Source organism: Protopterus annectens, chromosome 2.part1 (genome assembly GCF_019279795.1).
Source record: "Protopterus annectens isolate FY-2018-M chromosome 2.part1, PAN1.0, whole genome shotgun sequence".
NCBI classification, from domain to species: domain Eukaryota; kingdom Metazoa; phylum Chordata; order Ceratodontiformes; family Protopteridae; genus Protopterus; species Protopterus annectens.
Genome location: NC_056729.1, coordinates 1,193,508,985 through 1,193,524,764, shown reverse-complemented (window position 1 = coordinate 1,193,524,764; position 15,780 = coordinate 1,193,508,985). Strand labels below are relative to the sequence as shown.

General features: G+C 40.2%; 1 protein-coding gene across 2 annotated transcripts in view; it reads left to right on the top strand.

The window, feature by feature from the left end:
- Window positions 1-15,780, top strand: part of FZD3 (frizzled class receptor 3) — a 639,796-nt gene that overhangs the window by 538,008 nt on the left and 86,008 nt on the right. For both annotated transcript variants that reach the window (XM_044062718.1, XM_044062719.1), the window contains one exon: window positions 7,319-7,552. In XM_044062718.1, coding sequence (XP_043918653.1) covers window positions 7,319-7,552 — 234 coding nt within the window. The remainder of the gene's footprint in view (window positions 1-7,318; window positions 7,553-15,780) is intronic.

Below are 15,780 nucleotides of genomic sequence, written 5' to 3'. Positions count from 1 at the left end.
GAAGTATACGTTTAGGACCCCTGGGGGTGGGTGGGAATTGGGGGTAGGGTAGGGGAGCAGAGTGAGCCTGCAGGGCGAATGGAGCGGGAAGAGCCAAAGGAAGGTAGAAGGCAGGTCTGCCTGGAAACAATCAGAAGAGTAGAGGGCAATTTAGAGGGTGAGTATATAGTATTGCTGAGAGAATAGTTAGCATACAAATAAGAGCAGAGAGGTTTGGAGGACCACACAGGGCACAAATTACATAGTCAGCTATGTTAATCAGAAGATGTTAGACAGATGTTGATCAGAAAAGGGTTTCCTGAGACGGTGTCCCAGTTTTCTTTAATAATATTTTTGATACTGTGATAATCCAAAGTGTATGTCAGGATGCAGCTATTTTTTGCATTTGTTATTCTCTGTGGAATTACTTAACATTTTTCTACTGGGGAGGTTGAGTGAAGGTGCTTCAGTCCTTTTCAGTTCTATAATGGGTTCCAGGATGTTTTTTAACATCTGAATTTCATAGCCTCTCACTAGAAAATCATTCTCTAAGTTCAGGTTTCTCACAAATGGTTCCATCTCTGTGGTAATTCAAGCTAATCTATAGCCTTGGGACTTCACTACATTATACTTGTTTTTTGTAGGATGTAGACTTTTACTGTGGAGTAATAAGTTAACCCTTGTTGGTTTTCTGAATAGATCAGTGGTGATTCTGTTATCGTTGGTGTCCTTGGAAATCTACATATCTGAGAAAAGTGGTTGAAGTACAGCTATGGGAAGAGGTAAACTTCAGGAAGGGGGTTGTTTGATTGAGGTAAATGATAAAATCTCCAAGCTGCAAGGTGTCACCTTCCCACATAATAAAAACATCATCAATAAAATGTAAATAGCATGTGATATGCTGCATGTAATCTGTGTTGTTTAACACAAAGTCCTCCTCCCATTTGCCCAGGGCTATGTTAGCTATGCTGGGAGCCATGGCAGCCCCCATTGCTATGCCAGTTTTTTGTTTGTAGTGTTTGCCATTGAAAGTAAAGAAATTGAAGTCTAGTACAAGATTAATGAGCTTGCTTAACTTTTGCAGTTGTGCCTGTGTACCCTGATTATATTTCTTAAGACTCAATAGCTGATGTTACACAGTAATTGTGAGGGAGCACTGTGTACAAGGATTCCACATCGATAGTTACCAAAATACTGTCAGCTTCCATTGTAATGTTTTTTATTTTCTTCAAAAAATCCATCGACTCTCTTATGTAGGACTTATTCTTTTCTGCCAGAGGTTTCAGCAAGTAATCAAGGTAAGTGGCTGTGGCTTCAGTAAGGGAACCTCCACTTGCTACCACCAGTCTATAAGGTGGGTCTTCTCTGTTCTTGTGTTGTGAAAGGCAGATCATGCCTGCTTAACCTGGTTGACTTCTTTGAGTCAGTCACCAGAGCTGTGGATGAAGGCAAGGCTGTTCATACAGCCTACCTCAATCTGGCCAAGGCCTTTGATACCATTCCCCACTCAGGAATTATTGATAAACTCACCAAACTAGGTATCAACCCCTGTATCACTAGGTGGGTTGCAAATTGGCTCACAGATAGAACCCGCAGTGTGAAAGTAGCAGACTCCAAATCAGACTGCCGACCAGTCACGAGTGGAGTCCCACAGGGATCGGTCCTGGGTCCCCTCTCCTGTTTGGCATCTAGTTGTCAGAAGTCCAGGCCAACACAGAGGGACTCTGGCTGACCAAGTTCACAGATGACTGCAAGCTGGGAGCCATTATTAACTCTCCAAGTGATGTAGACATCCTGCAGAAAGGCCTCACTGAGACTATTGACTGGTGTCAAAACCATGGCCTTAAGTTTAATGCCAAAAAATGCGTCGTCATCCCCTTTGGGAAAAACAAAGTTCCTACAAATTACCAATTCGATGGGAGCCCACTGAACACTGAAGGCATTATAAGAGATCTGGGGACGCAGGTTGACAGCAACCTCTCCTTCGACCACCACATTGCCACTGTGGTCAGAAAGTCCTTCTGTGTGCCATATCTCATTACCAAGGGTTTTGCATCAAGTAAGAAAGAGCTCATTATCTCTCTACTCTTCCCTCATTAGGCCAATCATCGAGTATAATGCCCCCATTTGACATGTACTTCACTAGACACATGCAACAGCTGGAAAGGCCACAAAAGTACCTCACGAAGAGGATCCTAGGCCTTAAACACATGTCCTACATGGACAGACTCAGAAAACTCCAGCTATTCTCTGTCTCATATCATCTACTAAGAGGCGATCTCTGCTTGACTTACAAAGCCATGTCTAACCCAGTTTTATTAGAAATGTTACATGTAAAGAAATCCTAATCCGTCTGCACCACATGTTCCAGAGACCTCAACCTCATTACCACAATCAACAGAACATGCTGGAGGGACAGGTTCATAACCCAGAGACTGCCCATGCTCTGGAATAGACTTCCCATGCATGTCAAGAAGAGCACCTCACTGGCCCTCATCGAGAGAAATCTTGAGAGGATGGGAAATAGAAAGTTCACCCCGGGGATCACTCCAGTGGCTCTACTTGATAGAGGCACTGGGAACTAACGTCGAGTGGCACCATGCCAGGGCACTTCTATGGGCTTGGCTTGTAAAGGCTCCAGAGCCGTTAGACTAGTACACACCTATGAACCTAAAAGTATTAATCAGGGACACTGCACCCCACTTAAATCAAAATTAATATTTAGAGAACTAAACTACTCACTTGGGGACAATCAAGATGGCTCTCTATACCTTGGCAGGTCCCAGTTTAAAAGAACAGGCTGCAAAAGAGCTTTCTGTAAGCTCAGCCTTCCTGTTTGGAACCACCTCCCCCAAGAAATTAGGCAACTAAACACTCTTTAGCCTTTTCACCTCTAAAATTAACCTGTATGTATATGTTCTGTGACACCGGCTGAAACATGGACCATCTATGTCTTTCTCTGCCCTTTATAGTTCTTTGCTGTTCATTCTTGTTGTGCATAGTTGTTATTTACACAATTGTTGGTCAGTTCCTTTTCCATGTAGTGAAATGTATATAATGGTATATGTGAATTCTTACTCTAACAGATGACCATGGCATCTTCAAAATCTTGTTAATTTTCTAAAAACTACTCTGCCCATTTTTTTTAATTCTCATGTACTCTGCACTGTTGCCTCATGGCCTGGGTTGTGGCTGAAAATGGTATGTGGACCAGCCCACCTATCCAGTTATCAAAATTAAACAAATAAATAAAAACAAGTGTGTTGTGGACGCATTTTCCATCTTGCAGGGAAGATTTTCTCATTCCCACCGATTCCACACCACATTGCCAAATTTAGGGAAAAATTCTAAACCTAATATGGTTTCCTTAGTGGATGAGAAAGGAATGGTTTCAGGCAGTATTTGTTCCTTTTAACCAAGGTACCAGAAGATCAGTAAAGTGAACATTTGCAGCTATGCAGTGGCTTCATGTCAATGTGTTTTTTGGAGTAGTTGTTCCTTAGTAGATTTTTTGTTGAAACCTATTCAATCCTACCCAGCAAATCAAACTGGTTTCCAGCTGCCAGGGAAAGTATGTATAACTTACCTCCAAATTTTTTGACCTCTGAGGTACTTACATTAGCTAAGGGAAGTCAGGGGCTTGTGCCTTCTGTTTTTATTGCCCATTAGACAAACACCAACTCACTATACTGTCCTACAACATAACACCGATTGAATTGGTGTCCCATACTAAGCTTATAGGTGTTAAAATTGATGAATACCTCAAATTCAATCTTCATGTCTATCACAACATTAAAAAAATCTCACCACACAAACACTTCCTTATCCCCACTACAAAAAAGACCCTAGCCACCACCAGTCTTCTACCATCTCTACCCTACAATGCTTCACTACTTGCAAACTTAACCCCTAACCTAAAGTCCAAACTAGAAACCTGCTACAATAAAATTGCTCGATTTACAGAAAAAAGCCTCCTAGTCTACCCACCACTGTGTAGCACTACACTCTCTAAACTGGTTAGAATTACCACACTATCTCTGCTATATACAACTAATCACAGCATATAAAATTATAAACAAACCATTATTAAGTCTTGCCCTCTCCTCCCTTTTCACCAACTACCAACCCAGCAGATCACTTAGCTCTGAAAATCAACATCTACTGCAAATTCCTAAACCAAAACTTCCAGCTGGCCAACTTTTATAGTCATATACTATTGCCAAAAAGTGAAACTCTCTTCCTATAATTCTCAGATCTAGTCCAAACATTGCAACTTTTAAAATGTCATTGTTCAACTGCCTATCTTCCATTTGGAGCTGTAACTGCTCCACATCCCCTTCCTTCAAGACCTGACCTCCGCCTGCTCCTCTTACTAACCCTTCTCACTCACTTCTCCAGCCTGTTATTTAGACACATTGACAAAAATGTTCATGCTAACTACCTAAAATGATACCTTTATGAAATGATCTGTGTAACGCTGTTGAAATTGTTTCAATGGGTATATTTATGTCTTTCCTTTTAACTATATAAGTATGCATACTGTGATTTTCTGTACAACTTAACTTAATCGTTTAAGCTTGTAACGTACGTAAAGCTGGTCTCCTTGGGCCTCCACTGAAAATGGGCTCTTGTGGCCCAGTGAACTATCTTGGTAATCAAATGCCAATAAATAAGTAAAATGACATAAGTTGGACAAGTATGTATTTGTACTTTACTTGCAGATACTGTAGGTGTCAAAACTTTCATTCTTTTTTAAGGCAGAGTGGTGCGTTCATTTGATAGATGTCCACTCCTCATATGGTGATAACATCACTACATGCACAAGCATGTGGGATGCCTGTCCTTGAGCTTGAAACTTGACAACAATCCTGAATTTCAATTGAAGAGAAGGTGGGACCCACTCGTGGCCCCTGCAAGAAAGGTGACCTCTTAGATCAACTAGTACACTGAGGTGCATGTCATACTATAAGCAACCCATTGCTCATTTTCTTAAGCTTTGTTGCCTTTTCAGTTAAAATATGTTGGTCTACTCAAGTGACTGAGTTTGAGACCAAGATGTGTGCGAAGATCAGACTAGTTCATAGCTGTATACGGCAGGTACATGCCCAGTCACACCCACACCAGTCATTACAGAAGATCAGTGTGATGCTGTTTGATGTTAGTTTGGCTTCCACATCTGACTTGAAAGTAAATATGCTGACCCTTTTGACTTTTGGTTCTTTTAAATTCCTTTTATTATTAAGCAGGTGCAGCTAGGTTTACACCTTTTGGAAGCCCTTCACCCAGACATTATGAACCAAAATCTGAAATAAATGCTCATCAATGTTTATTCTTTTCATCCTTACAGAGATATATACACACAAAGACATAAACACAAATGTAATAAAAACAGTTTAAAGTGTCTAGCCGTAATTTTTAACTTTTTATACTTGGTGTTTTCTATTTCAGGCAGTACCAGTCTATTTTAAACGATGCCTTTGGTGTCACTTAAGTGCATACATAAATGTTTCTAACCTGTAGCCGAATGCTGTGATGACAGTGGAAGTGCTCCACCACACTCCCTTCTGTGGTCTTCCTCACATTAGAAGTCTTGTAGGTCTGTTCCTTTAGTAAATAAAATTATCCTTCATGTATTTGTATGTATATACACATGTTTTTAAATGTATACACATGGTAAATTTACTGTGTCCACACACACACACACACACACACACACACACACACACACACACACACACACACACACACACACACACACACAGTTCACTTGTCTCTCAGCCTCCCATTTCCATAATATAGAGCAGTGCTTCTCAAAATGTAGATCAGATGGACTAAATCTACAGCAATTACAAACAGTTAAGTAATGTCTTCACCTAGGAAGTTCACAGCATGGGTAAAATATGCTACTTTATACTTGTAAAAGTTTTTTGATTGGGTAATATACTTCAGTATTGTTTACAGTGGATGTTAATTACAAAAATTCTTAATGATATGTGTGAGAGACCCTTTCACCGTGGAACAGGGACTTTTTAAACTTCAGAATGAGGAATATTCTTCATTATGAGGTAGAGTTAAGAGGTATGGATGACAGTGGCTTGTTGAATAATGTTTGAAACAACTGACTGCTTGTCACACTAGCAATTCCCAGACCTCAATCATTCACTCAGTTTGGTGCATTAGTTATTAACATTCTCTAAATAAAGCAAAAAAAAAAAAAACTCTTGTCTTCCTTCCTTCCTTCCTCTGAAAGTAAGGACATGGTCCAATGTTCCTAATTTCCCAGACCCTTTTTTCCTCCTTTTTTGACTATCACACTACAGACTCTCACTACTCCATATACTCAGAACTGACGTACACTTGAGATATACAGCAATGCAGTGCACTGTTTAATTTATTTATTTATTTTTATTTATTAATTTATTGTGCAGTTCTGGCAACAATTTCAGCCCTAGTTAGAAAGTGGTTATCTTAATGTTTGTGGCCCCCAGTTTTAACATATTATCTGTGATCTTTTATATACTCTTGTTCTGCTGTTTGTGTGTAATTTTCCACTTCTTTATTAGGTGGGTTCATAACATTGTTATATTGTAAGTTTTTGGCAAAATCTGTGCCATATGTCAGACTTTTGACCCTACATTTAGTTTAGCAAATTGGGCGTCATGTAACATTGGCAAATTTTTATACTTTGATTCTGAACTTGCAGTATAGTCATTTATTCAGAGTACTTTCATGAATGCAACGCTCAGTTTCTATATCTAGGCCAAATTATTTTTATGGTGAACTTAGATTTTGCATACGTTCTCTAAAATTAGAGGTGGCATTTTTATCAATTTTTTATAATGAAGTAGTTTCGCAAAACATATGAACAAATGAATAAGCTTGTTGAAGAATTACAGACTTCTGAATCTTCTTTTAATTTAACAAAATTAAGTCCTCTGGACTTGGCAACTTTTGATCGTATTGTTACAGCAGACCCATTTTAAAGCATCTCACATATGTGATATTAATCAGTTTGGATCTAGATTAAGATTTTGAAGTGTAATGGAAGACTGCATTTCTGCAGTATATAATCTGAGTAAGGCATACATACCACTTTTAGCGCACTTGCCTCTGAGTTTTGATAGCGTATTTAGTTCGATGAAACCGCTCTTGATTCCAGCAATTTCTGGTAGGTTGATTTCCAATTGAGAGGATTTACCACATCCTTTACGTGTCCTTTTTAATATAACAATATTGTTGTCAAAGTAAATGTTTTGTCTGCACTCAGTTTGTTATTGTTCATACTATATTCCTTCAACAAAATGTAAAGCTTTGACAAGGGCTTCGGTTTTTATTGCAGTCCTGTGAATGAAAGTCACCAAGTATTGCAGGAACCAGACTTTGCTCACTCACTGCTCCGGGATCCCAACACTCCTATCATTCGGAAATCCAGAGGAACTTCAACACAGGGGACATCTACTCATGCCTCATCCAGTCAGTTGGCCATGATGGATGACCAAAGGAGTAGAGCTGGAAGTGTCCACAGCAAAGTCAGCAGTTACCATGGCAGCCTGCACAAGTCATGTGATGGCAGGTGAGTACGTTGTATAGATCTGTACTGGGTGTGATTTTAAAGCAGGGTCAGTAAAATAAAGTGAGATTATTTCCCTGTCTTGTTTGTTACCTGGCAGCCTTCAGTGTGGGCTAGCACAGCCTCTCTCCTGTACACATTTTGGTGGTATGGTACCCATTTTCAGGTAGGATTTACCCTTCACATGCTGTACCTATTTTTTGAGGTGTGTTCCTATTTTCAGGCTTTATTTACAACTCCATGCAAATTTCTGTTGCCCCCATATACACAGACACACACACACACACACACACACACACACACACACACACACACACACACACACACACACACACACACACACACACACACACACACACACACACACACACACACACACACACACACACACACACACACACACACACAGACAATGTACATCCCTTTTTCTGAAACAAAAATAAATGACTGTGTGAGGTCAGTTTTTGCCCATGTATTGAACTCTACAGATTTTGCAGCATATTTAATAATATGCTTATATTTTACTAAATCTCAGTTTTTTTAAACTTGTGTCTCGAGTACTGTGGCCTCCTTGTGGTTGTTGGGTACTCAAATCTTATGCTCATTAGGCATCCAGATTTTTGGCTGACTGTACCTACATTTCAAGAGCCATTGTACTGATATTCAGTGTCTGCAAGTTGAGATGTATGCAGCACTAGTTAAATCTTTGCTGACTTGCTGCTTCTTGTTTAGTACAGGTATTTTTCCCATGCACACAGTGCCACCCTTCCTAGTCTGAGAAAGGTGTTTGTGATGAGATTTCTCTGTGCTGCTGGTGAAGTTTGCCAGGGCAGCAGGAATGTACCATAAAGCCATGTCCTTTAGGTTGTGATTCTGACATTGCAGATTGTATGTACACAGAAACAGTTTTGTATTTTAACTTTGAATCCACTTATCCCCTCCCCACAATTTTAAGCCAGCATAGTATTGCTCTGTATTTTTTTTAATTCACTTTAAAATAACAAGATGGTCTTACAAAGTCAGTTCTGCCTTCCATTTAACCAAATGTCCACTTTACTATACCCACTGCAAATTTACCTTGCATGTTAGAATAATCAGGTGCATAGTTGATGGCCAGACTAGTAATGCTGTTGGGAACAGAGTACCGGTTGTATATGGGTCTGGAGTCTTTTTCATTACCAAGAAAAAGCATATTAGGGTTCCCTAGCCACCCCAGCAACTTGGTGATTTGGGAGCATTAGTGGGTTACTTGAGAACACAGGAAAAAAGGAATTGGGTGTCTCGTATGCAGAAGCACATCATAATGTATCTACACCTTGTGTAGCCAGATACTGTCTTGCATTCTTTTTTATGTACTGATTGCGGTATTTTATTTATTTATTTATTTAAATAATTCCTTGTAGAACCAACAACTGTTTTATTGTATTTATTTCACATTTGCTAACTTGGATAATAGACTGATCCAAAACGACACACTGCAATCACTTTCAAGACAGCCCTTTAAACAACATAAAAGTGTGTATATATATATATATAGATATATATATATATATATATATATATATATATATATACACACACACACACACACACACACACACACACACACACACACACACACACACACACACACACACCATTTGCAAAATGCAAACACGTCTTTCTTAGACATTTTAGGTTACAAAACTAAAACAGCCTAGTAATAATTACAGGTATGCGGTTTACTTGTAATCAGTATTGGAGAAGCATTTCTTGGTATGTGAGCTATGGGAGACAATATAAGGCAGTAATATGAAAAGTAAAAGTGGTACTGAATTAAATGACAAGAAGGGTTATAAGGACTATGTTCTCAATGACACAGATTACTTTAACAGTCATCATCTTCTTTCGGCTGTTCCCATTAGGGGTCGCCACAGCGGATCATCTGCTTCCATTTCTTCCTGTCCTCTGCATCTTGCTCTGTCACACCAACCACCTACATGTCCTTTCTCACCACATCCATAAACCTTATCTTAGGCCTTCATCTTTTCCTGTTACCTGATAGCTTCATCCTTAGTATCTTTTTCCCAATATACTCAGCATCCCTCCTCAGCACATGTCCAAACCAACGTAATCTTGCCTTTCTGACTTTGTCTCCAAACCTTCCAACCTGGGCTGACCCTCTAATATACTTATTCCTAATCCTGTCCACCCTCGTCACACCCAGTGCAAATATTAACATCTTTAACTCTGCCACATCCAGCTCAAACTCCTGCCTTTTTGTCAATGCCACTGTCTCCAACCCATATAACATAGCTGGTCGTACTACCCTCTTGTGTACCTTCCCTTTCACTCTTACTGATACCAGTCTGTCACAAATCACTCCTGACACTCTTCTCCACCCACTCCACCCTGCCTGTACTCTCTTCTTCACCTGTCTTCCACACTCACCATTACTCTAAACTGTTGATCCCAAGTATTTAAACTCATCCACCTTCGCCACCTCTACTCCCTGCATCCTCACCATTCCTCTATCCTCCCTCTCATTCATACACATGTATTCTGTCTTAGTCTTGCTGACCTTCATTCCTCTTCTCTCTGGAGCATATCTCCTCCTCTCCAGTGTCTCTTCCACCTGTTCCCTACTCTCACTACAGATCACAATGTCATCTGCAAACATCATAGTCCACGAGGACGCCTGTCTGATCTCATCTGTCAGCCTGTCCATCACCATTGCAAATAAGAAAGGGCTCAGAGCTGATCCTTGATGTAATCCCACCTCCACCTTAAACGCATCCGTCACTCCCAACGCAGACCTCACCGCCGTCACACTACCCTCGTACATATCCTGTACCACTCTTACATACTTCTCTGACACTCCTGACTCCTCTCTAGGCACCCTGTCATATGCTTTCTCTAAGTCTACAAAAACACAATGCAACTCCTTCTGGCCTTCTCTGTACTTTTCCATCAACACTCTCAGAGCAAACATCGCATCTGTAGTGCTCTTTCCCGGCATGAAACCGTACTGCTAATCACTAATCATCACCTCCCTTCTTAACCTAGCTTCCACTACTCTTTCCCATGACTTCATGCTGTGACTGATCAATTTAATCCCTTTGTAGTTACTACAGCTCTGCACATCACCCTTATTCTTAAAAATCGGTACCAAAACACTTTTTCTCCATTCCTCAGGCATCCACTCACTTTCCAAGATTTCATTAAACAATCTAGTTAAAAGCTCCACTGCCATTTCACCTAAACACCTCCATGCTTCCACAGGTATGTCATCTGGACAACAGCCTTTCCATTCTTCAGCCTCTTCATAGCTATCCTTACTTCCTCCTTGCTAATCCATTGTACTTCATGATTATCCCTACATCATCCAACCTTCTCTCCCTCTCATTCTCTTCATTCATCAACCCCTCAAAGTACTCTTTCCATCTCCTCAAAACACACTCCTCGCTTGTGAGTATGTTTCCTCATTATCCTTTATCACCTTTACCTGCTGCACATCTTTCCTAGCTCAGTCCCTCTGTCTAGCCAATCGGTACAGGTCCTTTTCTCCCTCCTTAGTTTCCAACCTTTCATACAACTCTTCATATGTCTTATCCTTAGCCTTCGCCACCTCTCTCTTTGCCATGCACCTCATCTCCTTATACTCTTGTCTACTTTCTTCATCTCTTTGACAGTCCCACTTCTTCAGCCCCAACCTCTTTCTCTGTATACTCTCCTGTACTTCTTCATTCCACCACCATGTCTCCTTGTCCTCCTTCCTCTTTCCCGATGTCACACCAAGCACCTTTTAGCCATCTCTCTTACAAGCTGTGCTGTAGTTACCCAGCTATTCAGTAACTCTTCACTGCCACCCAGTGCCTGTCTTAACTCTTCCCTGAACATCACCTCACAATTACCCTTTTTCAATTTCCACCATTTGATCCTTATTGCTGCCCTCACACTCATCCTCCTCTTCTTGATCACCAATGTCATCCTACAAACCACCATCCTATGCTGCCTAACTACACTTTCCCCTGCCACCACTTTACAGTCTCCAATCTCCTTCAGACTGGCCCTTCTACATAAGATATAATCCACCTGTGTGCATCTTCCTCCACTCTTGTATGTCACCCTATGCTCCTCCCTCTTGTTAAAATACAAATTTATCACAGCCGTGTCCATCCTTTTCGCAAAATCCACTACCATCTGACCTTCTGCATTCCTTTGCTTAACACCATACCTACCCATCACTTCCTCATCCCCTCTGTTCCCTTCACCAACATGCCCATTGAAATCTGCCCCAATCACCAGTCTCTCACCCTTGGGTACAGTCATCAACACTTCATCCAACTCGCTCCAAAATTTTTCTTTCTCATCCATCGCACACCCAGCTTGTTGAGCATATGCACTAACAACATTCATCATTACACCATCAATTTCCAGCTTCATAAACATCACTCTATCCGACACTCTTTTCGCCTCCAAAACACTCTTAGCATACTGTTCCTTCAGGATAACTCGTACGCCATTTCTTTTTGCACTGACTCTCCTCCCCCCCCCCCCCCCCCCATCTCCACACCTTCTTATCAAACCTCATTCCCACTGCTCATTCATTTCTTCTACTGTGACATCCTTTTTGCCAATTCATTCCATTGAAGTTGAGGGTCATACCAGCTAAGAATGTTGCCATCATCTGCAAAAGGAGTAATTTTTTCTTTAAGATCCTGTCATGCCGGAAGTATACAAGGGGTTGGCATTTAATGGACCATTATTATGTGTATACTCACCTCCACTTGTATGTAATCAAGGAACCTGTCACCCTGCACCCAGCACCTCTGTGTGAATCCAGGTTTCCACTGGGGGGTTCCATCTTGTAAGTGTGCCCGAGCATACACTTCTCTACTCCCGAAGAAAGTTGATCCAGCTCAGCAGAACCATTCCCCTCCTCCCTTGTGCTGCTCCAGAAGTTGCCCAAATTGCCTATTCGAACTCAGGTCATTCAGGTTATAGTTAGAGCCTTAATCCTCTATGCCGTCAGAGCTGGCTTAATGTAACTTCGAAGTTGAATTGGTTTAGTTAAGCAGAGTTGAGGTGTCAACAAAAATCTTTCAGAAGAACAAAGAGTGTCTAAAACAGGAAAATTAGTATACCTCAATTATTTTAATTGTGTGGCATTCCTTATTAGAGATGGTAGTTACTCCAGATAGCAAGAATATGTACCAAAACTTCTGTACCATTGTTAAAATTGGTATGATCTACCCAGTAAAGAGGCTTCGTGAGCTGTGGGGTGAAACAGACAGCAGCTTTTAGCTGTGGTTAGAAAGTGAGCTAATGCCAGTCAGCCACCTAGAAATAATTTAAAATGGTGTACAAAGTGAAATGGTTTGCTGCATGTATTTATAGGAATCCAGCATCCTGCTGTAGGTAAGTAAATCTGTTAATTGTGATGTGGACTTCTGACTCCTTTATTCCTGCTGTGGATCCCCTGCCTTCCTTAATTCTCTGGGAAGACCCCTGATTTTAATTTGGTTGAATTGTTATGGTTTGTTGTGGCAAGTGCCTTCTGACTTTTAAATATTCTGTAGCTTCTCTAGACTTTTTAAATCCCTTTGGTGATTCTCTTATGCTGTTTAAAGTTTTGGCCCCAGAGCTCCATTTATTTCCTAAGTAGGGTCCTTCTGACTTTGAATTGTACTGTGGTTCCCTAGTTATTTATTTGTTTGTTTATTCATTCATTTTTTTCTGTATAGCAGACCTGTGAAATGTGCCCCTTTTCCGTTACGCCATATTTTACAGTAAATTTAAAAGTTTGTAAAGTAAATCAGAGACAGAGTTGACAGTAACATGACAACAAACAACAATGATATGATGAAACCGAGCACTGACAGGCAAAACTTGACACCAGTACTGCTCAGTAGTATGTTCCGGAAAGCAGTCCTGTAGGACACTGTCAACTGTAAATTACGTTTTACTTAATTATTAGGTTTCAAAGTGCACAACCAGTGCATTTATCAACATATAGAAGAGGAATATGTATGCTGATTAATGTGCAGATTATCAGTTGGAGAAAGAGGAAAATGTAGGTAGCTGATGAAGGATATCTGGAAGAGAGGTCCAGATACTGAGAACTAAGTGAGAGAAAACTGTCACTTCTGAAAGCTGAGAAAAGTGGGTTGTTAAGACTGATAGTTGTAAAAGTGGAAGCTCTAAGATGTGCAATGCTCTTTAGCAGTAATAAGTAAGCACTGGGTCATACAGTGGTCCATACTGAAGAGTAGAACAGCAACATGAAAATTAAGTCCTAAGGTGAAGTCTCGGTCTTCCTTCTAGTCAAGCCTTCCTTATTATATCAACTAATGCCTGCATTCCCTTATCCTTTTCCATAAAAGTTTGTTCTAATATAATGACTGTACTCTATAAATGTTTTTAACTGTATAGTTGTATTATGTTTCCCTTTAACTCATGTCAGCTAAATGACTGTGTATATTATTTACAATGATACCTTGTAAAATTATAGAAGTTTGTAAACTCTGACTGCTCATGTCTGTGTGAATGTCTTGTGGTGCATTTCGACCAGGGATCATGATGAAAAAAGAGTTGTTAATCCCATTTAACAAATGGAAATAAATGAAATTGATAGCCAACCTACTGACTTGACTACAAAGTAATGTAGCTTTGTGCTGGCTTCAGCAATAAAGTGACCAGTGCGATTTTGATTTATCTGGGGATTCTGTGGGTTTTTTGAAAGGTTTGGCAGCAGTACTCCATGCTAATTGTGAAACTGCCCTGCTTAGTTAAGAAGTTTCTGATACTTGTTTACATGCATAGAGGGCGTAAGCAACTTTGTTTTCAGCTTTTGGATGTGAGTGGTAAAGATAAGGATGGAATAAGCCCAGTCTCAAGATATTTTATGGCTTCCTCCAGTTTCAGTAGGTCTTAATCAGTTCATCGAGGTCTCAGTTATCATTGAACATGCTAAGATGCTTATGAATTCCAAAGGGCATTTTACTGGCTTTTTCTTTAGATTAACATTTGAAACCTTTGAGCTCACAGTCATGACATAGCTAGGCAAGCACAGAACTGAGTGAGTTGCAGATGGTGTATTGTGATCTGCCAGAGACCCAGATAAGTGCATCTGCATAGGGTGGGTATTACCAGTATTTTGGAAGTAGAAAGAGAGCCGATATTGATGGCAACAAGTAATGAAGACAGAACCTTGAGAGATACATCACTAAACAAGGTAGCAAAAAGGTTGTGTGAGAGGGGGCAAGTTTGAAAAATGTACCATTCAGATAATCAGAGAACCAGCTTAATGAAACAGAAATAAGGCAATACAGTGAGAGCTCTTAAATCTATAAGGAATGTTTTGTTTAAGGTCAAACGCCTCACACAGAAAATAAACATGGTTCCTGTGACCACAGCATGGTATATTGCAAAAAAAGAGTAGTAAAAAGGTCACACAGACAAACCAATTAGTAAAAACTACAAGAAAAATTTTTCATTGTGTGATACAGTAAACCTTCTGTAATAGAGGCGCATGGAATATGTACAAATGACCCCTTACGGGCATCAAGTGTTTCATCTATATAGCTTCTGAATGTCCATGACTTTTTACTTTGTCTTTGTGGATACATTCAGACCAATAAAGCCAAACCATGCTAGCTACAGATATGCATGTTTCAGCCTTCTTAAGACCTCATCAGCACAGCATATGGGTACTGGCTATACTTTACAAACACAGGGTCTTTACATCTAGCTGATGTCCATAACCAATTAAGGTGTATGCAAAAGTATCCCAACTAACATTCAAACCAAAAGTAAAAAGGCCACACAGACAGACCAATTAGTAAAAACTGCAAGAAAAAAACTAGCCAAGCTATAGTTTTCACTGTATGATACCTTAAACCTCCTGTAATACAGGCCCATGGGATATATGCAAATGACTCTTTAGAAACACGGGGTCTTTAAACTTGATGTCTTTAAAGTATAGCCAGACAGTCCACTTATGCTGTGCTGTGCTGACGAGGTCATAAGAAGGCAGAAACATGTATGTACACAGCTAATGGGTTTGGCTTTATTGGCTTGAATGTATCCGCCAAGACTTGAAAAGAAAAAGTAAAAATTCATGAACATTCACAAGCCATATAGCTGAAACACTTGATGGCCTTAAGGGGTTATTTGCATATATCCTATGGGCCTCTATTACAGGAGGTTGAAGGTATTACACAGTGAAAACTATAGTTTGGCTAGGTTTT